We start from the raw sequence: 27,995 nt of genomic DNA, 5'->3' as shown, positions 1-27,995 counted from the left end.
GAGGGTAGAGCCCTCCGTCCCCGCACAGGTTGTCCCAGTTAGTGCTTTGCAGTCAGGCAGCTCCCAGGTCCCATGCTGTCCTGCTGCTTAATCGTCCGTCACTGGGTGCAGTCACCTTCCTTGGCCAGGCCTCGGCCCTGGTCTTTGATAGGGAGCTGGCCTTGGTGCTTATGAGGACTGAGATCTGATGTCAGTTCTTGAGGGCAGGGGCGGGTATGTGGCTAGTGCTCCGCCCACAGTAGCGGGGCCTGCTGGTGGTACTGGTGTTGCCGGTGATCGTTGGCAGCCTGGAAAAGGTTTCATGAGCATATGTGAAGAAAATAGGTCACAAGATGAGGTATATACTAGAGTGAAAATTATGAAGATCTCTGTGCGTGTGGATGAAAAAGGTGGGATGTGAGGAGATCCAATAAACTACCTTGTGGATAAAAAGAAACTTTTTTAGCTTTCCCTTAAAGGCTTAAATCTGTTCCTATTCTCAGGCATATGGACATCTTTTCTAAGGAACTAGAAATGAGGACAGTCATGGACAAGGAGGTTCAAAGCAGTATATAGGGAAGGTTGGCAATACATTGTGTTCCCAGAGGTAGAGAAACGGTTAAAACGTGTTTCATTGGGAGGCCATCAGAAGCCATGTTTTCAAACAGCTTTACTTTTTAAGAAAACTTTCAAAAGATTTTTTTTTTTTAATCGGAGATAGAACGAGAGTGAGAGAGAGGGAGCACCAGTGGAGGGGAGGAGCAGAGGGAGAGGGAGAAACAGATTCCCCGCTGCGCAGGGAGCCCGACGCAGGGCTCGATCCCAGGACCCTGAGATCATGACTGGAGCCGAAGGCAGACGCTTAAAAGACTGAGCCACCCCGGGGCCCCCGTGTTTTCAAAGGTCTTTAAATGTTACAGGGAAACGTTCCTGATCTAGACAAGTAAAGAAACAAACCCGGATGCAAAATTACACTCTTTGCCATCTTTCTTCTCTGTGCTAAAGAAGTAACTTTATTACGCTCCTGAAAAATGCCTCGGGACTGTCACTCTACAACGATGTGCATCGTTGCAACGATGTGCAGGCCAAGAGCCACCGTGCCTGTCCCTCTCTCCGCAGAGCCCGTGTTCTGGTTCTACGTGAAGGAGGTCCTCAGCAAGCACGAACTGCCGCGCTTCTACTCCCTGCGCCACATCGCGTCGGACGTGGGCCGCGGCCGGGCCTGGCTGCGCTGTGCCCTCAACGAACACTCGCTGGAGCGCTACCTGCACACGCTCCTGGCCGACCGCAGCAGGCTCAGGTACTGGGGCGGGCTTCCCGGGGGAGGTGCAGCCGACGGGCTAGAATCGCAGCGTCTGAGCGCCTCAGCTTGTATCCCAGTCTCCTTGTCGGGGGCTCGCAGGTTCCCTTCTTACAGTCCCAGCATGTTCGGCTGTGCTGGGGGCACAGAGGGTTCGAGAATGAGCGAGGGAATGAGTGCTCATAAAGGGCTCAGCGTGGCACCTGCATACGGCAGGTTCTCTGTAAGTGCTTGTGATTGAGGTGTGGGCTGTGGGGGGCGCTGCCGTTCCAGGGTACAGCCTGCTCTCACTTGGTGCAATTTTAGTTTGGCCTCCTTTCAGACCCAGTTTCTTTCTTGGTAGAAATTGGGTGTTTAGAGCTCAGTTTTGTGTCTGTCTTAACTTTGTGCTGGGTTCTTTACGATTCCTTCTGTGTTTTGAGGTTAATTCCGTCCCAAACTGACTGAAAGAAATAAGGAAACGTTGCGCTGGGGAGTAAAGTCAATTGTTATTTAACAACAACAACAACAACAAACTGTTTTATGACGTTTCCCTTTTTTTCTTGATCGTAAGCATACAGCTCACCCTATCCATTAGTGTAGGTCAGTTTATGCTGCTACAACAAACAGCATAAAACCCTCCATGGCTCAAGACAGCCACCTTTTCTTCTTCCTCCTGATGCGTGTCTATCACGGATGAGTCCCGTCTCAGGGTCCCAGGCTGACAGAGGCTCCGTCTTGACAGATGCTGTCATGATTACAAGGTAGGAAGAGGGACGTGGTTGAACTGAGCACTGGCTTTTGAAGCTTCTGCCCAGAGAGATCCTTCACGTCCACCCACATTTCACGGGCCGCGAGTCACGTGGCCACAGCCCAGCTCCGCGAGGTGGGAGCGCGTGGCTGTCGCCTAGCCGTGGGGGAAGGGCACTGATTACGCATCAGCCGTGGTACTGTCAGCCACGTTCCTTTCCAAAACATGTGACAGTGCTGTCATTTTTCTGTATTCGTGATGTTAGCAGTGACTCTGTCTCTGTCAGTGGCTATTACTTACTGCCCGAGAGTAGCGGACTAGACGTGTCGCTTTGTGTCACCTGACGGTGCAAGGGACAGTGATCAGTCCTGTGCTGGTTCCTTGAGTAGCTTCCACATTAGCAGTGCCCAGATCCTCAACAGTGAGGATTTAATTTCAGTGAATTAATTTAATTTAATCCAATAAGCTGGTATTTCATTCATACCTTGATGCAGGCCCATGATTTTACATGCTGCTCTGCATTCCCTGGTTTGTCTCCTCTTCTGTTTTTTGTGCTGCTGGTGGTCACCTGTCTGAAGTTCTCCCATTGATGATACCTGTGGTGCCCTGTGTGGCTGTGTGCTCGGACTCTGGGTCTGATGTGGAAGGCATGGGGGCCGGGACTGCTGTGCTCACTGGACCCTGTGCTACTTGGGTCTGAGCCCCGAGGCTGGGGATATCTGGGTGCACCCCCTGGGCCTTAGGCAGTTTTAGTTGACGAGAACATTCTCCTGATTCTTACAATGATTTTTTTTTCTTTCCTTGTTTCTTTTCAAGATTTTATTTATTTGACAGAGAGAGAGAGAGTGAGGGAGGGGGAGACAGTGAGCACAAGCGGGGAGAGGGCATAGGGAGAGGGAGAAGCAGACTCTCCGCTGAGCAAGGAGCCCAATGTGGGGCTCGATCTTGGGACCCCGGGATCATGACCCGAGCCGAAGACAGACACTTAACTGACTGAGTCATCCAGGCGCCCCTACCGCGAATTCTCATGAAGCTCTTTCCAGTAGATCATTTGCAAGGAGTTCAGGGATGTACAGCTCAACACCAAGGTTGTCTAGAACAACGAGCTGTCGAAGTGAATCCAGATGTTATCACAGTAGAACTCACCCAGATCACTAGCCACTTACCTACCAAGATGTGGGAAAACCAAATTCATTCACATGCATGGAAATGGGCTCCGATTCTGAAAGCATCCCAGTCTTGGGAATTGGAGGTACAGTAGCAGTGGCAGTGCCAGCTTGAACGTGTAGTTTGCACTCGGGCCGACGCTCTGCTGGGTGAGTGCATTGGAAGTGGGGCGTTCCTGTTCTGTCAGTTGCTCTCAGTCACTTCCACAACGGACGCATCCTGTCCCCTGCTGGACTGCAGGTCCCTGACCACTGGCTGTGCTCTAGCCATGTGAGCTTTGACTGCATTGAGAGTTCTCTGACTTGGTAGGGAAGTCAGGGGTTGAAGATGCTTGCTTGCTACTGCTTAGCAGGTGTTGGATACAGAGCTGGGGAACCAGCCTGGGGCTCCTGCCTCAGAGCCCTGGCCGGACCGTCATTGTCGGCGAGCTTGGACAAGCCCTGTAGTCCTTGCTGACCCCTTTCCTTCTACTGCCCTTGAGATTCATGGGCTCCTTTTAGGTCTCCAGCCCTTTCCAGGGGTAACTTGGGCTTTAGGTCTGCAGCCCAAGCAAGTGTTACACACAAATGCTCCAGCTGATGGAACCATGGAGCTCTGTCATTGTTTCCGATTGTCTCTTGTGGTAGCCCAGGCATGGCTCCCAGGGGTCAGCTCAGATTTCCTGCCTGTGTCTTAGAGACCTTGCTAGACTGGATGCCACCTCTCTTCTCCTTTGCTGCTTCGTCAATAACTGCATTTACATTTCATGCCTGTTTCAGTTCACTCAAGCTGGGGACCAATGAGGAGGTTGTAGGATATATACTTTCAATCCTTTGTTTATTACCGGAAGCTTCCGCTGGGCAGAGACCTTGGATCTCCACTCTGGCTGACCAGGCATGGATTTTCCAGGGAGCCCCGTGAGGGAGCAGTCTGGCGGATGGATGCTGAGAACCGCTGCTCAGAACTTTCCCCCTTTCTCTTTCAATTTGCAGCGCTTTTTATGAAGACTGGTCTTTTGTGATGGATGAAGAAAGGTCTAGCATGCTTCCTACCATGGCAGCTGGTAAGCCTGGTGCAGGCCAGGAGTGACGGGTCCTTGAAGCTTGGCGAGCAGAGTCGGCTGCCTGGGAGGGAATTTTTAGCTCCAGGAGAGGCTGTGATTTTTCCCTGTCACTCCCCGACTCAGTGAGTCACTTGTCACTGTCCTTTTTTTAGTGGCGTGGGTCACTGAGTCCACTTATCTTGAACTGGATACCCTGGCAGGGAAAGCAGAGGGTTGGGGGTTTTGGCTGTGGCTTTGCAAGACCTGGGGCATTGGAAGCGGGAGGCCTGGCTTTGAAGCCTGGCTCTACCCTTTCCTGGTTGGTGACCTGGGGGCAGGTCCTGTGAGCTCTGTCCCCCTTATTTCCCTCCACTGCCGAGCGGTGACCCTGTTAGCATGGGACTCGCTTGTATAGGGCTGTGAGAGAATCAGGTGCGGTGAAGAGTCACGTCCTCGGCTTGTCAGTGTGGAAGCCCCTGGATGGGTGTTAGTCGCTGAATCGTTCGGTGGTTTATCGTTTGCCTCTCACTCAAAGGGTGAGCCCCACAGAAGTGGGTCCCTCGCTTCTTTCTTTCAAGAAAGAAAGAAAAAGCCCTCCCCTGAAGGTTTACACTAAGTCCCACATAGCGAGAGTTACGTTCGTCTTGTCCACTGAGGAAGAGGGAGGCTTTGAGAGCGATGTCCTGGGTAGGCCATGCAGGGTTTTGCCCGAAGTGATCATAGTAATGATACTGCGGCCCATGTTTGAGCGCTTACTGAGCCGAGTGTTTTGGTGAGTGATTGTCTTTAATACCCTGTGGAAGAGACACTCTTGTCCCTGTTTTACAGGTAAGAAAACTAAAGCTCAGGTTGTACGTGACCTGACCCACGTCTCCTAGAAAGCGGCAGTGCGGGGATCCCACCCAGGCCGTCTGAGCCCAGAACTTACGTCTTAACCTCCCTGGGGTTGGCCTCTTATTTGTCTTTGACCGAGAGGGAGAGGATTGGGAAAGACTCACCTGCTGGGATAGCTGCTGTCTCCTGACCCCATTCGGTGGGAGGTGGTGGTGGTGTTTTTTTTTAAATTTATTTTTATTTTTATTTTTTTTAATACAAAGATTTTATTTATTTATTTGACAGAGAGATCACAAGTACGCAGGGAGGCAGGCAGAGAGAGAGGGAGGAAGCAGGCTCCCTGCCGAGCAGAGAGCCCGAGGTCAGGCTTGATCCCAGGACCCTGAGACCATGACCTCAGCTGAAGGCAGAGGCTTAACCCTCTGAGCCACCCAGGCGCCCCTTATTTTTATTTTTTAAAGATTTAAAAAATTTATTCGACAGAGAGAGACACAGCGAGAGAGGGGACACAAGCAGGGGGAGTGGGAGAGGGAGAAGTAGGCTTCCCTGCTGAGCAGAGAGCCCGATGCGGGGCTCAATCCTAGGACCCTGGGATCATGACCCGAGCCGAAGGCAGACGCTTAACTGTCTGAGCCACCCTGGCGCCTCTTGGGAGGTTTTAAAATCAGGGCTTCAGATCAGGGCGGCCCCTCTCGTGTACTGTATCGTTTGCCGCTCAGTTACCGTGTTGGAGGTGTGACCTCCTCGTGGCCGACACTCCAGGCTTTCCCCTCTTCTGGGCAGGTCTGAACTCCATCCTCTTCGCCATCAACATCGACAACAAGGATTTGAACGGGCAGAGTAAGTTTGCTCCTACCGTGTCAGACCTCTTAAAGGAGTCCACGCAGAACGTGACGTCCCTGCTGAAGGAGTCCACGCAGGGGGTGAGCAGCCTCTTCAGGGAGATCACGGCGTCGTCTGCCGTCTCCATCCTCATCAAACCCGAGCAGGACACCGACCCCCTGCCCGTCGTGTCCAAGCACGTCAGCGCCGGTGAGCGGGAACGGGTGTGGGAGTTTGAACCGAGGGGTCGGGTCCAAGGATGGCGGGCTGTGGCTGAGCGGGACACACCTTGCAGGCCGAAAGCGCCAAGGGAAGGCTCATGCCCTTGGGTTTTCAGTTTGCACTTGTGTTTATTTTTCTTCTCCTCACTCACTCCGAAAGGGACAAAGAGCCTTGCTGAGATGTGAAGACGATAGGGCTGGGAGCGTATTCCGCTCACCGACAGCAAAATGACGGTGACAGTTTCTTGGTCACATGAAGCCCCACGAGCCTCATCTCCGTTCGTTTGTTCCTTCCTCCATTCATTCATGTGTTCGTTTACTGCAGTCTGTGTGCTGGGCAGTGAACTAGGAAGATCTCTAGTGTTTAGCCTGCTTTGCAGGCTTTTCTGGGTTGGGGGGACAATAGATATTTAATGACAGATTATACCAGATTATAAGTAATTATCCTTCTGATAAATGAGATGAAAGCCAAGCACGGGGTGCTGTGGAGATTGTGCACTGTGGGGGGGTGTGTGTGACATTTCAGTGGAGGCCAAGAGGAAGGGAAGAGTTGTCAGCTTCGTCTCTAGGCTGGGGACGCCAAAGAAAGTTGATTTAGTTAAGATCCATTTTGTGACAACTTCGTGATATGCCTTGAGCCTTCTGGGAGATCCAGAATGTTGCTACGGCAAAAGTGGAGATTTTGGGTTTAAGTACATAGTGCTAGTATTCGCAGATCTCTTTAACAAGGCAGTCATCGTGGTCGTCTCCTTGGAATTATTAGTGATGGTGAAAACTCAGAGTCTTGTGGGGTCTTTATCCGTCTTGACCTCTCCTCCTCCATCAGAGACACCAGGCAAAGGACACAGGAAAGAGGACTGTGAGGGCTTTGTGTGACAAAGATGTTGGAATTTGTATACCTAAGAGTGTCCTTTTCACTGCTTTTGACAGTGTCTCAGAGTCTGATACACAGACGAAGCCTCACCGTGTCATAGCTTGGCTTTGATTGGAACGGAATGTCGGGAATCAGCTCAAAGTGTCTCATGGCCCAGTTGGACGATTGCGATGGGTGTACTGACTTCTCTAAGTACTGGTCACCAAGGCAGCATTGATTTCGGTTTCAGTTTAGTCTTTATTGTGTAACAGCTCCAAAATGTTATGGCTTGAAACAGCCACGATATATTATTATTTTCTTCATCAGTCTCTGGGTTAGCAAGATGGCTTGCTGACTCCCCTGGACTCCGTCATGGGGCTGCCCCGAGCTGGTGGCTGAGCCAGAAGGTCCAAGATGGTCCCAGTTCCGTGGCTGGACCATAATGCTCACCATGGGCCGGACATCTGGTTGTCTGCCCCTGACCTCTCGTGCTCCAACGGGCTAGACTGGCTTCCTTTCCCGGGAGTTTCAGAGCCGTGTTCCGGGGGTGCATCCCCTCCTCGTGCCCGGGCTCGTGAGCTCACCGCGAACTCTGCTGCGAGCTATTGGCGAAACCCGAGCACCGAGCCAGCCCACGGCCCAGGCTGGAGAAGGAGGTGCGACCCTCAGTGGGAGCAGCAGCGGTGTCCCTTTGCAGACAAGGATGGACTGTGCCTGCTGAGCCATTGGCCGCCACCCCAAACTGCTGTTTTTGGCTCCATCCATCAGCCAGGAGGGTATTTTCCCCAAGTGAAAGTCACTTCCAGAATGGGAACTCCCTCTGAACCAAAGTGCTTGCAAGGGACGATTGTTATGTATGCTCTGTGGCACGTTGGTTTAAAGCAGAAGCAGAGTCCCACATCCATTTTGCTCAGTGTCCTGTAGACAGGTTGTGTGTGTGTATGTGTGTGTGTGTGTGTGTGTTTTTCCCAAGAATTAAAAAAAAAAAATCTGAAATTATCTCATTTATTTTTCAGGAGAGTAGTAGAGGATTATCCATACTCTAGAGGTAAAAATGGCTCAATCACGGCTTCGTCTGCTCTTCTTACACCGTATCTTCTTTTGCCAGATGCCAAATGTAGAAAGGAGCGGAAGAAGAAAAAGAAGGTGACCAACATCATCTCTTTCGACGATGAGGAAGAGGAGCAGAACTCTGGCGATGTTTTTAGAAAGATCCCCGGGGCCGGGGAGAGCTCGGAGGAGAACTCCGACCGCTCCTCCGTCAATATCATGTCCGCGTTCGAGAGCCCCTTCGGGCCGAATTCCAACGGAAGTCAGAGCAGCAGCTCGTGGAAAATGGACTCTCTGTCCTTGAACGGGGAGTGCGGGTACCAGAAGCTCGACGTGAAAAGCATCGACGATGAAGACGTGGATGACAACGAGGATGACGTGTATGGGAACGTGTCGGGCAGGAAGTGCCTGGGTCACTCGGGCTCACCCGAGAAGTGAGTGTTGCTTGAGCTTCTAATGAAGGCTGGCGTGTTAATGGCTTTCTCTTTCCACAGCAGCGGGTGAAGTCTGAGCCTACGGTTCACGTGTGTGTCGGGCGTCGCTCGCTTTTCTGATCGGGACCGAGGCGGAAGGAGCCCGAGCTTACTGCTGCCCCTCCGAGAATGAGCAGGAGGGCAGGGCGTCTGTTGGAGGTACCGACTATGAAGTTGGTGCCAAGATGTGTGCCTTGAAATTCCTGCTTTCTGTGTTTTCTTTGTTTTTGCTGCTTGGATATTCCTTGTATCTCCACTGCTCCTAGCACAGGAAGCTCTGGAGAGAGGCAGGGTTATTCTAGAGAACAGCGGCCCCCTGGCACTTTCTGTTTATCTTCCTGGGTGTGCACAGCAGGAACTCGCCTGCGTTTGCTGCTTTAACCCTGGCGGCGCAGTGGGTGGGTGTCCACGGAAGGGCCTTGATGCCTGAGAAGGCCTAAGGCACAAAAGCATAGTCTAGAGTGTGGGTCTTGGAATCAAGACAGCCTGGGTTCTTGCTGCCTAGCTCTGTGGCTTAGTTTGGACAAGCTTACTCCCAGAACCTCATCTGAGACCTGGGGAAAAACAGCACCTGCTTTCCGGAGTCGTCGTTGAGTTGCTGGCATGATGCGGGTGGGGCCTTCGGCAGCACGAAAGAACACAGGTCGGTGCTGCTGCTCTTGCTGCTCTGGAAAAACTCCTGTGCTTGTCTTACTCGGAATGCCACGTGAGCGGCTGCCTCTTTGCCTGGGCCTTGCGGTGCCCGGTGCCATCCGTCACGGCCGGTGTCAGGCGGGCATCAGGCCTGCGTCAGACAGACCCAGCCGGAGACCCTGCAGCAGGGGGCAGGGCCCGGTGTCTCTGGTCCTAAGCTTCTGATGTTCTCGTAGGAGTCTTCTTCTTTCTCATGAAGCGATGTCCGTTTCTGATTCCTGCTGTCCGTCCTCGTTCACGCGGGTACCCGTACTGGCAGCATGAGCTCATTGATCTTCTGTGGGAGGCGTCGCGCCTACCTGTGGCAACAGCGGGAACTGGCCTGGGGGGTTAGTGGGCGCCCTGTCTAAATGGATGGAAGAAGGGGATTCCTCAGAGAGCGGAGGTTTGTCCGAGCAGGGGGCGAAGCAGGGATTGCGGGTAGCTTGTGCTGTGCTCCCGGGCTTCTGCTGTTAGATAGTTACTGTGTTTCTACATAATGGGGACTGTTGGTTGGTGGACAGATCAACATGTCATGCTTTGCTGACAGCCCCCCCACCCAATGTTCAGTATGTAGCTATTTGGCCTTTGCTGTAGTTCTTATTTTTGTTTTTTTGTTATCAGCCATTCTGAAGGGAATGTTTTCTCGCACAAGGCTTTTTTCTACTCCTGATGTATGGGTCAGTGTCGCTTCCCTGAAGCATTGGCTCTGGCTCACGGGGTGAGTGTTTTCTACTGGAACCCATGTGTTGCAACCTACCGTGTGAGTCAGGGCCTCCAGAGAAGCAGAACCAACAGGGGGGACCCCCCCCACCTTATTCATGGGTCCACTTGCCATGGTTCCCTTTCCGTGGTTTCAGTTATCTGTGGCCAACCTTGGTCCTGAGCAGGTGCTACTTCTCCTCGTGGATCATCACAAGGTCGGTGGTAGCCTGGCTCATGTCATTCACCCCACTTTGTCCCACGGATGCTGGCAGGTGGGGTCCGAGGACCCAGAGGGCTCCCACAGGACCAGCCAGGGGGTTCCCCAGTTGCATGCAGGTTAGAAACCCAGTGCGAGCCAGCAGGAGGTGAAAGCAGAGTTCATTGAAGGCACAGAGAGTGTGCAGGTACACAGTGTGAGACCCAGAAAGGGTCTGGGGTTTTTTACTGAGGACGGTGGTCTGGTGTCTGCCACCTCTCAGGCATCCAGGAGCCACTGAGAACAAAGACGAGGACCCAAAGATGAGGTGTTATTTCCGGGAGCCAGGGGGTCTCGGCATCAGGACGTCTAGTGCCTGTGGTATGGATTACACAGATGATGACTTCCTCTGGTCACCCTCACCTGGTCCTTCCTTAGATGTTATCTGCTCTAAAGAAATCATTAATTCCTTGTCCCCTACAAGGAAGACGTGTGCTGTTTGCGTTAGGAGGCATGCGTAAAGTGGAGACCCAGGTCCAAGCAAGGAAAAGAGCAAAAAGCAGATTTTTAAAAAAAGATTTATTTATTTGAAAGAAAGAGAGAGAGAGCACAGAAAGGCAGAGAGAGAAGCAGACTCCCGGCTGAGCAGAGAACCCAGGACCCAGGATCATGACCTGAGCTGAAGGCAGACTCTTAACTGATGGAGCCACCCAGGCGCCCCCAAAAGCAGATTTTTATGGAGTCCTTCAGTTTCCCTGTCTCATCATCTAATAGGCAGTTTGTCATCTCATGTCATCGCAAGAAGGGTGACTCCAATACAGTGTGATATTTTGAGAGAGAGAGAGGCCACATTCTCATAACCTTTTATTGCAGGTTATTGTTGTAATTGTTCTGTCTTATTTTATTTATTTTGTTTGAGAGAGAGAGAGAGAACATGAATGAGGGGGCAGAGAGGTGTTTTTTTTTTTTTTTTTTTTTAATATTTTATTTATTTATTTGTCAGAGAGAGACTACAAGCAGGCAGAGCAGCAGGCAGAGAGAGAGGGAGGAGTAGACTCCCCATGGAGCAGGGAACCCGATGTGGGGCTTGATCCCAGGGCCCTGGGATCATGACCTGAGCAGAAGGCAGCTGCTCAACTGACTGAGCCACCCAGGCACCCTGGAGCAGAGATAGTCTTAAGCAGACTCCACGCTGAGTGGGGAACCCGAGGCGGGGCCTGATCCCACAACCCTAAGAACATGACTCGAGTTGAAATCAAGAGTCAGGCATTTAACCAACTGCACCACCCAAGTTCCCGTTCTATTTTATTATTATTGCTGTTAATCTTTAAAGTGCCTAATTTAGAAATTCAAGGTTATCAGAGGGGTGTATGGATAGGAAAACACAGCGTATGTACTGGGTTCAGTACTTGGTGCAGTTTTAGGATTTCAGGAATCCCCTGGGGGTCTTGGAGTGTATCTCCTATAGATAAAGGACAGAACTACTGTCTGTCCATCTGTACCTGTCTGTCTAGATTTGTTTTAAGGAATTGGCTCACGTGATTGTGGAAGCTTGATGGGTCTGGAATCTGTAGGGCAGACCAGCAGCCTGGAGACCCAGGGAGGAGTTGCAGCTTGAGTCCAAAGGCCGGCTGTTGGCAGAATTTCTTCTTTGGGGGACCTTGGTCTTTTCCTGTTACAACCTTCAACTGATTGGGTGAGGCCCAGCTGTACTGGGGAGAATGATCTGATCTACTCAAAAGTCTAGTGACTGGAGTGTTCAGCTCATATAAACGTACCTTCACAGAAATGACTAGAAGGACGTTTGATCAGACATCTTGCTACCATGGCCTAGTCGAGTTGACACAGACATCCTCCACGTTCTGTGTATCTGTGGGTAGGCACGTCTCTGAGTCAGTTCGCTCTGTGTGTTGTGGCCTCAGACGCAGTCATTTCTCTTCCTACCAGACTGTGCCACTGATGGAGGCCTGAGGGGGAGGCCAGCTTGCGAGCCAGGGGAGCCGCCATGGGCATTGTGATGTGATACACAAAACAGTGCAGGGTCACCTCTGCAGGGCCCAGGCCCTTCAGGGCCACTGGGCCTCCTGCGGATTATGGGCAGCCTCTCCCTGGCGTAAGGGGGGATCTCGATCGAACATTCTGTGGAGCATCTTGGGGAGGAGCAGAGGAATGATGACATGGCCTACTGAGTAATCCTTTCATTTTGATTCTGAGCTAACGTTCGCACGCAAGGTCTAGGAGCCTGGAGGGGCCAGAGCCTGAGCAGCTAATAGCACCGCCAGGTTCGTGAGGGACAGGCGGCCTGGCCAGGAGACCCCCACTGCAGATGCAACTGCTCTGGCCACGGCAGCGCTCCGATGGTCTCTGAAGTGCTCTGTTGGCCTAGAGCTGGGTTTACGTCTCTCTTCGCTGGCAATTAAAGCCCCTCTGATGACCGAAGAAAATCTAGTCCCTCCCGCCTCGATATTTACCAGTGTTTGCTTTGCCTTTTGTTTTTGTTTTTCTTAAAAGAGGGTAATATCTTTATTATAGAAAGAGGTTTTTCTGTCACTTCTTATGTGATCTCTGACACCTGTAGGGAAGTGGGTTGAAAATATAATTCAGGGCGCCTGGGTGGCTCAGTGGGTTAAAGCCTCTGCCTTCGGCTCAGGTCGTGATCCCAGGGTCCTGGGATCGAGCCCCGCATCGGGCTCTCTGCTCAGCGGGGAGCCTGCTTCCTCCTCTCTCTCTGCCTGCCTCTCTGCCTACTTGTGATCTCTGTCTGTCCAATAAACAAATAAAATCTTAAAAAAAAAAAAACATAATTCAAACAGAATCAGAAACATAGGGACAAACGTTACACCTGACTAGCAACTGAGCAAGGGCACAGTGCTTCCGGACACGGCATTTTGCCACGATTTAGAACTGGATGAAAGGAGAGCCCCCGGTTAGCACCTTGGGGGCGTGCTTGCTCTCGGCGTGTCCCAGTTGTGTAGTATGGCGGGGCGCACAGGAGGCACCAGGGGGCGCCCTCACCCATCCTCGCTGCCGGCCTCCGGGAAGACAGTGTAATACAGAGTCCGGAGCCTCAGAAATGTTTATCCCACTTGATTTTGCCATTCCCCTGCTGGGACTGTGCCCCGAGGACAGAGTCTCGGGAAAAAGGTGACTGTGTCTAGATACCGAAGTCCGCCTTTCAGGAAGCAGAACTCGGGAGCCGACCTGCCTTAACGGCCTACTGATGCGTACCTCCCTCTGGAACATCTTAACCTTTCAGGTCGCAGACTTCTGTCTTTTTAAATTAAATTTTTCGTTTCATTTTAATTTTTAAATGTTTAAGTGTTGTATTTATTTGTCTGAAGATAGAGAGAGAGCGCAAGCAGGGGGAGCGGCAGAGGGAGAAGCAGTCTCCCCGCTGGGCAGGAAGCGTGAGGCAGGACTCGATCCCGGGACCCTGGGATCAGGCAGATGCTGAGGCCTCAGGCCTGAGCCAAAGGCAGACGCTTCACCAACTGAGCCCCCCAGGCATCCCAAGTTTTTAATTTTAATCCCAGTATAGGTACCATAGTGGTCTATTAGTGTTGGGTGTCTACTGTAGTGATTCATCAGTTACCGGGGACCCTGCGGGGTCTTGAACATTTGTAGTGACCTTTTAGAGTATCTCAGTAGTGTGAAGACCAGTTTAGGAATGAATATTGAATGACAAAAGCCAATGATAAATCCTTCACTGAGTTTCATTAGGACCTCCTAAAGAAACGTCTGTGTAGAAAGAGGGACGCATGGGGTCTCCTGGGTGGCTCAGTCCGTAAAGCGGCTGCCTTCCCCTCAGGTCATGACCCAGAGTTCTGGGATCGAGTCCCACATCGGCTTCTTGCTCGGCGGGGAGTCTGCCTCTGCCTCTGCCTGCTGTTCTCTCTGCTTGTGCTCGCTGGATCTGACAAATAAATAAATACAATCTTAAAAAAAAAAAAAGAAGAGGGAAGTGCTAAGGACAGAGTGTCTGAGTCAGTTTTGTTCTGGGTAGTGTGGTTTTTGGTGTAGTCCCCGCCCCTCTCCTCTTTTTGGCATTTTCTAGGTTTTAAAATAAGCATCTCTTTTTCCTAATGAAAAGCAACACCTGTTATCACTAAGCCGACTGTGGCACCCTGCTCGGAATCTGTCTTTGCCTTAGGAATCACTTCAGTGTAAATCATTTTGGGGGAGGCCTTGGTCACATTTGCTTGGGTTCTCAAACCTCAGCTGACGGGGCCTGGCTTCACCTGCGCCCTGCCTGTGTTTCTGGAATGTGGCAAAATTTCCCCTCAGAACAAACGGTGGAAAATCCCACCCGCCTCGAGCCGGCGTCGTGGCCCCCGCAAGGACGGGTGGTTTTGCTGCCTTCTCCCAAGGGGCTCCCTGGGGAGTGACCTGTAGGATTCACGGACGGATTCCGCACAGGTCTGTTAGGGTTATTTTCAGAGCCTCACATCTGACCAGAAGCTAGAGAGGACTGACAGGAAGATCTCGAAGTGGCCTCTGGAAGGCCCTGACAAAGCAGCCTCCAGGCCAGATCCGCCCCCAAGCTAAGAATGGTGGTTACTCTTCAAAGGGCTGTCAACAGCAACCATGGAGAAGAGTACTTGTGGCCCTGAAGCCTACACTCTTTCCTGTCTGGTCCTTGATGAAAACAATTGTGTTGACCCCTGCTCTAAACCAAAAGAAACACTACACGCACCATGCCACACGGTGGGCAGCAGCCACGAAGCCCACTGTAATCGGACCTGGAAGGCATGGTCTCAGACCCTGAAGCCTCGGTCCCACCCAGGGTGCTGAACTTGGGCAGGTCCCATAGCCTCCTGCACCATGCGTCTCCCGTTTCCCTCCGCTCTGTCCCTCCTTCCCCGCTTGCTCCCTCTTGTCTTCCCCTGTTAACTAGGTAGGACTGTGATCTGCTTTGGACTTTTTACAGCCGAGTTGCAGAGCGATTCTGTAAACTTTAATGTCCCCTGCAACTACAGCCTGGTATTTATTAACGGTTCCTAGTCGTCTAGCGGCAAACGCTACAGTGGGCAAATCCTTCCCAAACACACTGAGCTGAACCGGCTAGCGTGACACAGATGTCCAGGTCGCCTTTGTCCTTTGTGGATAAGGGGATGATGTAGCAGGTCATATGAGCCAGGGTAATGGTTAACCGGACCCCCTTTCTTGGAAGGGAGCCAGACACGATACGGTCTGGTTCTGCTGTTCTACTGACGAGGCTTTGAGAACCAGCGAGGTGATGGGACACTAACCCCAGGTCACGTGGCTGACATCATTTCAGAGCTGGGGACGCCGTGCTTTCTCCTGCTTCAGAACTTGGCACCTGCTGTCCCCTCACCAGCGTCCCCCTTGTCCATCCTTCTCTTCCCTCTGCCCACCCCGTGCCCTCACCTTCAGCTCTCGCCTCTAACCTGTGGCCTTCCTGACCCGCTCCGCGACTCTGAACTGCTGTCTTACGTCTTGCAGGATTGTGTGATTCACGTCCGGGTCCCCCACCAGACTGTAAGCTCCCCAAGGGCAGGATAAACCCCATTTATTTGCTGGCGGTTTGGGCAGCACAGGATATACGTGAGCACAGAGCCTGGTCCGTAGTAGGTGCTCAGCGAACCCTGGCTGGAGGAATGGAGGCACGCTGTCGGATCTGGACCGCACGCTCCCGCTCCCAGCCTGGGCCTCCCGTCTTCAGCCCCGTCACAGTCTGGTTGGTTCCCAAGCGGGAACTTAAGGGAGGCCTGGCAGATGCTTGTGGTGGTCTGAGCCCTCGGAGGCTCTTCCGTCTGTCACGCAGCTGTATTCTCTCATCTTAGGCCGCTGGATGGGGACACCCACCTCTCCCAGATGCACAGCTGGGCTCCCCTGCAGGTGCTCCATGGTGACGCCGATGTCCTCTTCCCGGTCAGCGGAGTGGGCTCCTACAGCCCGGCAGGTGGGTGCTTCCTGATTCCTCCCTCCCTCCATTCGTGTGCTTTGGCTGGAGTGTCTGGGTTCCATCTGCAGACAGGAGGGAGCAAAGAGGCACGGGGCTCAGGGCAGGACTGAGGGTTTGGCTTCTCTTCTTGCTGACCCGGAGTGTTTGAGTTGCTCCCTCCTGAGGGAGGATTGGGCCAAACCAGCTGACAAGTCACGAAGGAGCCCCTGAGCCTATTTGTTTTCCTTACTAGTAGGTTTTGGGGAACTGGGCACTACACACTGACCACAAGTGGTAACCATTAATTTTGCCTCTTAGGGAGAAAGTTAACAGAACTCATAGCTCGGAAGGCCCCCGTACCCTTTGCAGCAAAGTGCTGGAGGGTCAGAGAGCAGCCTGCTTAGAACCTGCTGGTGGGGTGGTAAGCGTTTCCAGCACCTTCCGTTTGGTTGAACGTGCTCTCGTGTGGTTTGTCGTTTTTTTTCTTGAGCTAGAGCAGGTCGCGGGGAGTGGCGGAGGTGGGGAGGAACGTGCGTGTGGATGAGCCCGGTGTGCCCAGAGGGCGAGTGTGCAGTGCAGCCAGCGCGGTGAGCGGCACGGTGCAGCGCTGGTGGCCGTCCCTGGCCCACGGCTCCCCGCCCCCGACCCCTACACAGGCACCGCCACCCCCTCCCAGGGCCAGGTTTAAGAAACCATCACGGTTTCTGGACGGCTCAGGAAGCTGTTGACAGTCTGATCACCAGACTCTCTGTTGATGGACGGTTGTTTTTGTCCCAGGCAGGGGACGGAAACTTGCTCAAAGAGCTGGGGTGCAGAGCAGATGGGCCGCTGACCGGCAGCCCTCTCGAGTGGGGCTCAGATAGCCCCACCCCAGGAGCTGCAGGAGCTGAGCAGGGTGGGTTACCTCTCCCTCGATGGACGCCGGGGCTCCTGAGCGTGCAGGGCGACATGACTCCGTTGGCTGGGTGTGTCTTCTCTCCGGAAGGTGTGGCTGCTGGTGGTGATGGCAGCTGGCACATAGCAACCTGTGGAGTGAGCCCCAGCCTGGAAGGTGGCCCGTCCGGACCAGGGCATCTTCTCTCAACCACAGCCTGGGAGGAAGCGCTGTTCACCCTTGTCCTACCTTCCTCCCAGACTTGTGCAGAAGGCTTTCCAGGCTGGCATGGGGCCGGGCACCGGCTAAGGCCCCGTGAAGCCTGCTTTCAGCCCTGCGGCAGTGGTGGGGCCCCTGCTGTGGGGTGTCTGTGGACCGGGAGCTGGTGGTCAGAACGGAGGGTGCTCCTGTGTCTCCCCTGCTGTGCGCCCCACACTTCCTTAGGGGGTCTGCCTCATCTCCTCTTTCCTTTGAGAGGCTTTGCTCTCTCTTGCCACTGTTGAGCCCTCCCCATTTGGCCTCGGCTGAATGGCCCCCCCATACTGGCAGGAAATTCTTCCTGGGTCTCCACTGATGTCCCCTGGGGGTGCTGGGTTGGTGGCTCGAGCTGGTGTCTGCAGGCCAGGCCAGCGCCAGCTGCTGCGTTCCCCAGGGGACCACATGTGGCCCAGATGGCCAGTGGGTGGGCTTGGTTACCTTGCCAGGGCCCATAAGGTGCACTGCTCTTTTGGACAGGGTGTGTGAGAAGGGGCGGGGCTTGCAGAGAGCAGCCGGTCCTGACCCTGCTCCGGGACCACATGACTTCCACCTGCCCACCCAGGGCCCCAGTCGCCTTGTCTCCCTCCCCACCAAGGAGGCCACCGGTCGCTGGGGTGTCAAGGTGCCTGCACTTCGTGTTCGGTTTTGTTCCTAGTAGCCCCTTCCTTTCAGCTGGGCTCCTCTCGACTGTCAGACCTGGGGGTGAGGGCCGTTCTCTTGGGTTTAGTCTTACGGAGCTCAGCGCTCTTCCTCCGTCTGTGGGCTCTCCTTCAGGGAAAGGAGCTGCTGGCCGGCCTCCAGCATCCTTGCGGGAAGGCATCCTCCTGGCAGCTTTCCCGCGGCCCCACCTCTGCCTGTCACCCTTCCAGACCCAGAGGCTTCATCTTGTCACTGTCGTGGGACCCTGAGCCCCCGCGTATCTTGAGTATCCTCATCAGAGATGCTGTGTGTGAGCCGGTCTGCCAACTTTTTAATTTACTGTAGTAACAAAGCTGCCAGGAGTCCTGGAAGCTGGTGACAGCCTCGGGGGCAGAGTCGCTGCGGGTAAGAGTTGCATAGGAAGACAAATGATGTTTGCGCTGCAGAAGATACTAGAATCAGAGCCTGGGGAGTCTGCTACCTGATTGGAAGGCCAGGCTGCTTCGAGTCCCTCCTGGCCTGATCCCCTTTTCCTTGGGGGGCCTTTCCCTGGGCAGCTGTGGGTGCACTGCCAGCATGTCTCTCTCAGACTGTGCTCTTTCGCTCATCTCTGACTGCTGTCCCTTCTGATCGATACCCTCCCACTCGATCAAGGTTAACAACTTCTTCTCTCTCACTCTAGCCCGGGAGCCATTTGTGTCTCTCACGACAGCTTTGCACACAGAGGGCTCTACCCTTAGGAGACCTTCCCAGCATCTTTGAAAGTGCTGGTGGCCTTAGGGTCGCTACCCCGGGGGGCATGTAGCGGGAGGGGAGGGAGGCCCGTGGTGGAGGAGGGGTGATTTGGTAGCTAAATCTGGGAGGGAGAAGGTGGCAGAGACGGGGGCTCTCAACACAGAAACATCCTCCTTCTGCTTCTTGGATAAGAGGCTTTGTGGACAAGGGGGCCAGGCTTTGGAGCTGCGTTTCTGGGGTCCGAGGCTCCGAGAAGGAACACACCCGTCAGGGTCACACGAGACCCGTGTGCAGGGTTCGCTCCAGTCACTCCTCTGGGCGTGTCCGTTACCTGCACACAGCAGAGCACGTATACCGTCATCTCTCTGAAGCCGCAGGGAGCGCACCCCCGAGGTTTCCCTCCACGCGAGCACTCACCGGAGGTGGGCGGCCACCGCCTCTACCTGCGGCACGCGTGAGAACGTTACAGCTCCGCTCCTCCCCGGGGGTCCTGGGCTTAGTGTTAGGTTTCAGCAGCTTCAGAGTCCGTTTGTTCATTTGAAACCTTGGGTCCCCTCACCAGGTGTAACGCTCCTCTGCTCCGTGTCCCACCGCGGGGCCAGCGGGCTTCCTTGGTGACGTTGGGGCAGCTCTGTGGCTGCGCTGCTCCACTCTGAGGTGGTTGATCTGGGCGCGTGCTCCTGGAGGGTGCTGGAACCGCCTGCGGTGGCAGGGGACTGTGGTGCCCACCCGGCCTGCGTGCTGTGTGGTCTCCACCCCTCTCAGGGGGGTCCTGTGCCTCTCAGGGCTCATGGTTTTCTGTATGCCGCCGGCAGGTGGCCCTCCTCTGCGCCAGCACCGTCCTGGGCTCTGGGGGGATCCAGAGGTGACCCCCCCCCGGAGTTTTGCAGGCAAGGGGGGGCCAAGGCACATCAACAACTCTCCCTTCTTCTACTCCTGCCCCCATCCTGGCTGTTCTTACAGCAACTAGAGGGATCTCTTAGAGCACACATCAAATTGTATCATTCCCTTGCTCCGAACCTTTCCGGTGCAGTGAGGATAAAATCCAGAATCCTCATGGCAGCCCCCCAGTCCCCGGCTCAGTGCACAGCCTGATCTCCTGTTTCTCTTTAGCTCCAGGCCCCTGGACACGCTGGCCTGCTTCCACTTCTAGTCTCTCTCCTCCTGCCCCCTGCGCACATCCTTCAGGAGGCAGCCCATGTGGTGGTGGCTCATTAAGGGCTCTTCTGTCCCCTCCTCTGGCAGGCCAGGTCTCAAGTTCACACTGCCAGAGACCTCCTGTGTCCCCCGTGCTCTGACCTCAGCTTGTAACCGAGTGTGTGGGTGTGTAATCACCCGGTAAGTCCTGTCCCCCGCTACTCTCTGAGATCTGTACGGGCAGGTCCATGTCTGCCTGGTTCCAGTGTGACCCTGACCCAGGCCAGAGCTAGGCGCACAGTGGGGCGCTCAAGGGTCCTTTGCTGAGTGGGTGAGTGGTGGGTGTGCAGAGTCCATGGGGATGGGGCATGCCAAAGGGAGCGGACACCTGGCAGTTGGAAAAACGTGGTCCAGGTGGTGATGCAGTGTAGACAAAGGAATAAGGCAGGGAGTGCAAGGACCCGTGGAGGGAGAGACACGTAGCTCAGATCTGCTGTGAGAGAGGCCGTGAAGCGGGCAAGGACTTAGGTCTGCCGCTGGGCACAGTGCGGTTCAGACCCTCGCATGTTACCTTGCGATCTTGGGCAGATCACTGAAGTCCTCCAGGGCCATCTCCACATCTGTAAAATTAAGGTAGTAGCGTGCCCCTCAGAGGGCGCCTCGATGGTGAGTGACACAGCCTGTGTGAGCACTTGCTCTGTGGCCCCAGTGTGTCAGGCCCACTGCCGCGTCCCGGCTCACGGGGTGTGTTCTGGTGGGATGTCGCTGGGGACAAGTAGGCCTGGGATCTGAAATGCTGGTGGGTGATGGCGGCCTTTCCTCCAGCTATGGAGTGCTGCTGTGCATGTTGGAGTCCCTGTTTTGCTTCAGGGAGAGGAATCTGACAGCTGTGAGTTGGATTAACAGGTGGGGCAGGACTGCGGGGACCCTCTGTGGAGACCCCTAGAAGGTATGGAGCCTCAGCACTAGGGTGGCGGTGGAAACGACTGTGGACAAGGAATGGCGGACACGGGGCACCTTGAGCTCTGTGATGGGGGCAGGTGACGGCCCTGTGGAGAGGGTGTCAGACGGGAGTGCTCTGGACAGTCGTGACCAGGCGGTGGGCCCTGCAGGCATCCCGGTGGAGCTTCCAGGCAGGCAGCGAGCCCCGTGGGACGAGGATTCAGGATTGAGGTCCCAGCCACAGGCACGTGTTTGGGAGGTTGTCCTCTTCAGCCTGCTGGCAGCTGGGGCCAGGACCTTGTTGGGTTTGCCGAGGGGGACAGAGGCCTCTGAGCTGCGACCCAGAGATGTCTTCACGAGGGAATCCGAGAAAAGGCTGTGAGGCGGTGTGTGTGCGTGTGTGTGTGCGTGCGTGTGCGTGTGTGTGTGTGATGGTGGCTGGAGCCTGTGGTAGGCGGGTGGCGTTCCAGAGCGAGTTGCGCTAGCAGTCCCCGAGCGTTCCCGCTGAAGCATGCGTGTGTCACAACATGAGTTTAATCACGCGTTGGTATTATTAAGATGTCGTGTGGTAGCCGCTGCTGTTAGCCCTTCCCTAGTCGAGGAAGCCGAGTCGCAGAGAGGCTCGGTTTAACGCTGGAGGCAGAGCCCGGCCCGGTAAACTCACCACAATGCTCAGAGGAGGGCAGGGGAGGCCGAGGGGGACACGCTTGCTGTTTGCCTCTTAAACTTCTTTAAAAAAAAAAGAGCAAGTGGAATAGCTTAACGGGGACAGCAGTGTCAAAGAGACATTTTCTCTTGAGGGTTCCCTGAGTACAGTCCCTTAAGAACTGGGGAATCTCAAGCAGGAGGAGGAAACTCAGGTGAAAACAGGAATGGCAGGGAGGCGGCCGCGGCACTGTGGGCCCTGAGGTGTGCCCCCTTCCACCTCTGTGCCCCATCCCCCATCGTGGCCTGGCTCTGCAGTCGGCCTTGAGAGAAGAGGTGAGTGTCTCCAAAGGGCACATGTTACCATGGCTGACCCCGGCCTTCATGTCACCATCCAGCCTAAGGGCCCTGGCTTTACGCTTTTTTCTGGAAAGAGACCTGAACAGCCGCTAATACGTTTATGAAAATCTTTAGTGCTTCTAGAGATTATCTGTGGGCTCCCTTCTTCTGAATGCCTTTCCCACACACCCCTGTGTGTGGGGAGGCATCTTTCTAGAAAGCAGCAGGGCACTTGGTTTTGATGCAGACAGACATGGTCAGCGGTTGGACTGTGCTGCCCCCTTGCGTCTGTCGTGAGCCACTACAGCGAGAGCTGTTTTGTCCATCAGAAAGCTGATTATTATTCCCTGATTCTGAGGCTGGCTCTGAATATGGACTTCACGCACAATTCCAGGTGGCTCAAGGTCAAAAAGGTTAAGTGGGAGGATGGGGTCTCGTATCAGTGACTGCGGCCACATCTGAGATGATGGTCCAAAACACGAAACAAGTAGCAGATTAAAATCCACTGTGCAGGTGAGGAAACATTTTAAGTCGACTGATTTAGCAGATGAGGCAGTGTCTGCACTGTGTCCTTGCCTCACGGAGAGAATGAGATGAAAACAGACAGCTGACTTTCTCTCTGCGACTGCTCTCTCTGCACAGATGCCCCCCTTGGAAGCCTGGAGAACGGGACAGGACCGGAGGACCACGTTCTCCCGGAGCCCGGCCCCCGGTACAGGTCAGTATTCTGAAGCCAGATTGCCTTTGGGATTGAGTTGTCTTGTTCACAACTGTGCGTTTTATTCTCTTTTAAAGATCGGAGTACACCTGCCGGGTTGCAACGTCAAGGCCTTACTTCACGTATATGTCCAGGTTTAGCTTAGATCGTAGAACGTGAAGTTGCCAAGGGCGTCGGAACGCGAGGGGCGGTGTTTAGCAAACTTCATTTGCATTCCGCCTTTGCTTTTATGGTTTTGGGGGTCATGCCTGGGTGCCTCCTCTCCCATTATGCTTGATGTTAGCATTTGATCACAATAAGGCATGGTTTGATTATATAATATCTGAGCCACTTAGCTCTCCTGTATTTGAGAAGGGCTGAGTCTGGCATATGGTAGTGAGCCCCATATGGGTTTTCTGCTTTTCAAACAAAAGTGTCTCAAAGGGAAACAGCTGCTCAGAGTCCCCGGATGCTGGGCGGCAGAGCTCAGATGGGCACTGAAACCTCCCCGACGCCCCGGAGCCTCGTTACTCTTCCAGTTGTTTTTCTCTCTGGGCTTCTAATTTGGTGCAAATTGGCTGAATAGGGATAGATCCCATCTGCATTTTCAGCCTTAGCTCCGGGCTGGGGGTCCCTGATGACCCCGAAGCGCGCTTGATGTTATGGACAGGGCTCTGCTCCCCGACAGTGACAAGGCCTATAGATTCCTGAATAGTTTGTACACAGTCAGGGAGGACTGGGGTTACCAGGTCCCTCCAGGACGCGGAGTCTTTTTTGCTGTTTATTTTAGACAAATACTGAGTATTGATCTCGGGGACATACACAGACTTTGGCGAGAAGGCAAATTTGCAAGTAGGGAATCCACACATGATGAGGGCTGCCTCCCGGGCTTTTAGCAGGTGCACCTGAGTACCCTTACACCTGCTTGGTTTTTGAATGCTGAAGTTGTATATTTTGAGCGGCCGAGTGTAACTTCCTTCTGTCTGCCTTCTCCCAGTGTGGAAGCCAGTCCTCCCAGCCAGGGAAGCCCTCTGAGCAACCTGTTACCTTCCGCCTCCGTGCCAGAATCGATGACAATTAGTAAGTACTTTCTGAGTGTCCTCCACCAACACCGGGTGAGCCTTAGGCCTGCCCATCAGTGGAGTGCCTTTGCCCTTGCTCCTGTGTGACTGCGGACTTCATGCAATGCGGGGTAGAGCCAGGTGTGTGTGTGTACCTGGTCGTGGAGTCGAAATGTGGTGTTCGGAGCTTAGCTTCCTGAGCTGCAGCTAATACTCGGTGCCTGGGTGTGTGCACGCTCTAGAGGACAGGCTGCAGAGACGGAGCAGCACTGAGCCAGAGGGAGACTTGTGTTGTTTAAGGTTTGGGGGTTTGCATCCTGGAAGGTCGTCAGCTACAGAGGAACTGTGCTAGTTGGATTTCCTTTGTAGCTCTGGAGGAATCCTTTTTGTGAGGAAGGAAGAGTATATCTCTATGTTCGTCAGAGACTGGGACTCCTTCCATCTAGCCTCATGGTCCAAAATGGCTGTTGTGGCTCCAACCATCCCATTCTCCTCCCAGGTAGCAAGAAAGGGGAAGGAGCAAAGGAGAGACTTCCCCCATTTCCATAGGTAGGTCTGAACTTTCTTAGGGAAAGAAGTTACAACTTTTTTCTCTAGCTTTTGCCTGAAATGTACATTGCCTTCAGTTATGAAGGTAGAAGCAAACCATAGAAACCATAGCAGTTTAGCAAAATGGGTGATTTTGCTTTGTGAAAGTCACAGGCGCCTGCGAGAACCATGACATGAACAAAATCTCAGAATGTTGTTTCTCCTGGACAACAGTTTTCAGTGCGATAATAAAGAAGTCTATGTATTCCTATGTCACTTTAATTTTTTTACATTTTGATAGTTCTTTTTCAATAGAATCCATTTCCTTTGTAGTCTGGTGTGTTTTATGTGTTTTGAACTATTTTTTGAGAAGAGGCCCATGACCTCACTGGACTGCAGAGTGGGCCCAAACAGGTGGTACAGAACAGGAGGCCCCGTCCCAGGAAGTGCACACAGTAGCCCATCGGTATGGCCCGGATCAGCCCCATGGCCTCCCCTGGCTGCTAGGGAGGCAGAGTCCTCCTGCCCCCCAGTAGGGTTTTCACTGCTAGGGAAGGAAGAGTGGAGTTTGGGAGCTAGCCGGCATTCTCTGAGTTGGGGTCGAAGGACGAAGTGACCCGCCTCTGTAGGGTGGCGCAGTGCGCATGACCAGTCTGTGTCTGTAATGAAAGTGTGTGGTTCGTCACGGCGGGAGTTCAGCCATGTGGTTATCTGTAGATCGACGCACATGGGGCACCCAGGCTAGAAGTCGCTGGCTTCCAAAGTTCTGTTACTTAATATTTCTTTAAAGATTTTATTTATTTATTTATTTGTCAGAGAGAGAGAAAGAGAGAGAGAGAGCACAAGCAGGGGGAGCGGCAGGCAGAGGCAGAGAGAGAAGCAGGCTCCCCGCTGAGCAAGGAGCCCGCTGTGGGACTCTATCCCAGGACTCTGGGACCATGACCTGAGCCGAAGACAGCAGCTTCACTGACTGAGCCAGCCAGGCGCCCCAGTTCTGTTACTTATTTACCACTGTACTAGTTCTTACCCTGCAATGTGTTTTTTTTTTTTTTTTTTTTAAGTGGGTGCACTTAAGAAAACCTGAATGCCTTTACTGGAAAAGGGAACTTTGCACGAGTACAGTGAGTGGAGAGCCACTGTCAGTTGACGGAAATGGCGGGTAGCTGAAAATTAAGACATTGGAGAGGACCCAGTATGGAGTCGGCCTGGATGTCAAGGCCTGGCCCAGCTTCTGTCCGAGACCCCCTCCCATTGCCATAAGGAGAGGCGAGTGACTGAGCAGCAGCACGGGGGGCTTGGGGATATCCTAGTGCTAAACTCACACCTTTTTCTGGGAAGAAACCAGAAGGATTGAGAACACCCAGAAGCCCTCTTGTTGGGGGTCCCTGCTCCTTTCTGCCTTGTCTTTCTGTGTCTGCAGTGCTCTCTTTCTGAGTGGGTTACACCTTGTGTTTAGATCCCAGACATTTTTCTGGCTCTCAGGTGTTTCTGCCCCAAAGAGCACCGGGTTTTGCCTTACTTAGGTTTGTCTCGTAAAGAACAGCGCCCCCGAGCTTGTGGGCTCGCACACCAGGCCTTGCCCTTGTCTGGGTGCAGGAATCTTCGGGCACCCCAGCGGTTACGCAGTGGCATGCTTCCAGGCGGGGTTCTTGCTCCCTGGGGAGGCGCCCCCTCCTGCAGCTGACCACCATGTCTGCTTTGTCCGAGGCTCTGGGGCCTCCTGGGCCACGTTGGGCTGGAGGAAGCAGCGGGCCCTGCTTGGGCATCGGCACTGTGGTCATTCGTTGTGTGCTGATGGCGGAGATTTCGTCTTGTCTGCACTCGGATATCCCATCTTCCAGAATTGTCGATCTGGTTTTATTATTTGGTATCTTTGGCAAGTAGGGACCTACCCAGAGTTTGTCCCATGAATCTCCAGATGTGTCACCACACCCACATCTTGACCCTTGATTCTCTGTGTTAGTGGACTTTGTGGGGCGTGATGGTGCGCTGCCTGGGGCAGGGGCTGGTGGCACCGTGCCTCCTGGGTGTGCTCCGGATGAGAGACGTGGGTTCTTAGAAATTTGGGGTGGAAGGTGACTTTGATGTGTGTCCGCCTCGTCCTGCCTCTGCCCATGTGACGTCCCAGAAAAATAAGAAGAGCCTCCCTGGGGGTCCAGGGTGTCCGCTGGGGTGGCTATGATAGTACCACCGGCCGGGAGGCCTGAGCTAGTCTCTCGCGCAGTTTCAGAGGCTGGAGGTGCAGGTGACCTCGGTGCTGGTTGCAGGCGAGGCCGCTGTCCCTGCCTCGCAGGTGGCCTTTTCTGCCTGCTTCCGCGTTCCTGGTGTGTCTTCTCTGCTTGCGAGGACCCCGGCCTACCGAAATGCGGTCCCTCCCTCAGGACCTCATTTAACCTTAATTCCCTCCGTACAGGTCCTACCTCCAAACACAGTCCCATGGAAGGTTAGAGCTTCCCATGGGGATTTTGGCTGGCGGGGGCTGGGGGGCTCATTCAGTCCTGGGGAGTCCTGAGAATGTGTCCCAAGAGCTGTGCGACTCCAGATGAAGAGTCCTATCCCAGCATGGGAAGCACACGGGCGTTGAGTCGGGAGATACGTGACTCTCAGAAACCCCGCAGAGCCTGGCGGAGGGGCCCCAATTCTTCTTGCGACACAGAGAACCCTCCCTCATGCCCTGCCGGGTGCCTTCCCCAGCTGCACCCAGTCCTGGGTACGGGGGCCGCCCGGCACTGTGGTGGCACTAGAGCGGGGCTGTGTCATCCTCGGTGCTCAGGGAGGACAGGCAGGTCCTCTGCCGGCAGCCTTCCCCTCCTGGGGGCCTCTGAAGTGGCACAGGGTGTGGTCCTGGGCTTTGTGGGTGTATGTTCTCGTCATGAAGTGCCCAAGAGAGGTTGGCGTGACCAGGCCCACATTCCCGCTCTTTCTCCGATGCCCTTTGGTAGTTAAGACCACGCAGAGCCTGCTGGGAGGAAGTAATGATTTAGCAAAGTAGTGAAGACAGTTGGCGCTCAGGAGATCACCCGTGCTTCTGCCTCCGGGCACTTGCCATTCGGGCAGGTGTGTGTGTGTGTGTCTGCGTTCGGGGTGCGCGGGGCCGTCCGGGGGGGACTGCAGACCGCCTGGTGCCGTCTCGGCCCGGAGGGGCAGGATGAAGGCTGGCTGCCCAGTTCCCCAGGCTCCCCCCGGGTCTTGAACCTCTCAGGGCTGTTTCTGTATCCAGACACCGGGATGCCACGAACACCTGTTTGCCGAGAAGAGTATCTGCATCAGAGCAGAGTGTAAGTTGTGTAAATAGCGCTGCTTACCAACCTGCTTATGTGCATTCTGCTTTCTTAGCATCGTTTTCTAGCGCTTTCCCCTCTTCATCTTCCTGGTCCTCCTGCCGAATGGCTGTGTAATAGTCCAGTTTACTGGGGATTTTGGGGGGAGGGGGTGCACCAGGCCCGTTCGTTTGTTTTCCCGCTGTCTTCTCTCACTGTAAGGAAAAATGAGAATCAGCATCAGGCTTGGAGGAAATTATTTTTTTTCTGCTCCGTGTTCCTTTGTGGTAAATTCTTGGGGTGTGGGGCGAGCAGGCCAACGGTGGGTCCCGTATTCATGGATTTGTTCTCAGCTGTCTGGTGTTCGGAGGGACCGTGTTGACAGCAGGATGACAGCTGCCAGTTTCCTTATCCTCCACCCTCCATAGTCGCTAACAGTTTTTTTTTTGTAGTTTTTTAAAAAAGATTTTATTTATTTGAGAGCGCACATAACCATGGGGAGTGGCAGGCAGAGGGAGAAGCAGGCTCCCTGCTGCCTGACTCGGGGCTTGATCCCAAGACCCCGAGATCATGACCTGGGCAGAAGGCAGATGTTAGCCGAATGACCCACCCAGGTGCCCAGTTGCTAGCATTTTCACGCATCTGCTACTTTAAGAGCCGGGAAAGTGGCACTCAGCGGCTGGGTGGCTGTGCGCTTCCTGGAGGGGCTGTCCTCTCCAGGCCTTTAACATTTGTAACCTCCCCCCACACCCCAATTACATGGGTTGCTTATATCCTTTGTTTTGGGATCTTCAGCCCTCCCAGCCTCCCAACCCTGTTCTTCCTGGTGTGGAGACCACGTGGGAATGGGGCACAGAGTGCTACTTGCTGCTCCTGGCGCTGGTCGCGTGGCTCGAGACCCCCCGCCCCCGGCCCCGCCCCGTGCTTACCTTGGCCAGTGTGTTAGGCAGCA

General features: G+C 54.1%; 1 protein-coding gene across 6 annotated transcripts in view; it reads left to right on the top strand.

The window, feature by feature from the left end:
- SNX29 (sorting nexin 29) overlaps nucleotides 1-27,995 on the top strand; it is a 477,185-nt gene that overhangs the window by 58,566 nt on the left and 390,624 nt on the right. For all 6 annotated transcript variants that reach the window (XR_004281897.1, XM_032328137.1, XM_032328140.1 and 3 more), the window contains exons 5-11: nucleotides 1,099-1,279; nucleotides 4,148-4,218; nucleotides 5,815-6,063; nucleotides 8,036-8,411; nucleotides 15,828-15,946; nucleotides 22,140-22,215; nucleotides 23,192-23,274. Coding sequence is in view for 5 of the 6 variants with exons in the window: in XM_032328137.1 (XP_032184028.1) it covers nucleotides 1,099-1,279; nucleotides 4,148-4,218; nucleotides 5,815-6,063; nucleotides 8,036-8,411; nucleotides 15,828-15,946; nucleotides 22,140-22,215; nucleotides 23,192-23,274 (1,155 nt within the window). In the remaining variant the exon portion in view is untranslated. The remainder of the gene's footprint in view (nucleotides 1-1,098; nucleotides 1,280-4,147; nucleotides 4,219-5,814; nucleotides 6,064-8,035; nucleotides 8,412-15,827; nucleotides 15,947-22,139; nucleotides 22,216-23,191; nucleotides 23,275-27,995) is intronic.

The sequence above is a fragment of the Mustela erminea genome, chromosome 20, assembly GCF_009829155.1.
Source record: "Mustela erminea isolate mMusErm1 chromosome 20, mMusErm1.Pri, whole genome shotgun sequence".
Taxonomy (NCBI): Eukaryota; Metazoa; Chordata; class Mammalia; order Carnivora; family Mustelidae; genus Mustela; species Mustela erminea.
Note: the sequence above shows the minus strand (reverse complement) of the source record. Positions and strands in the feature narration are given on the sequence as shown.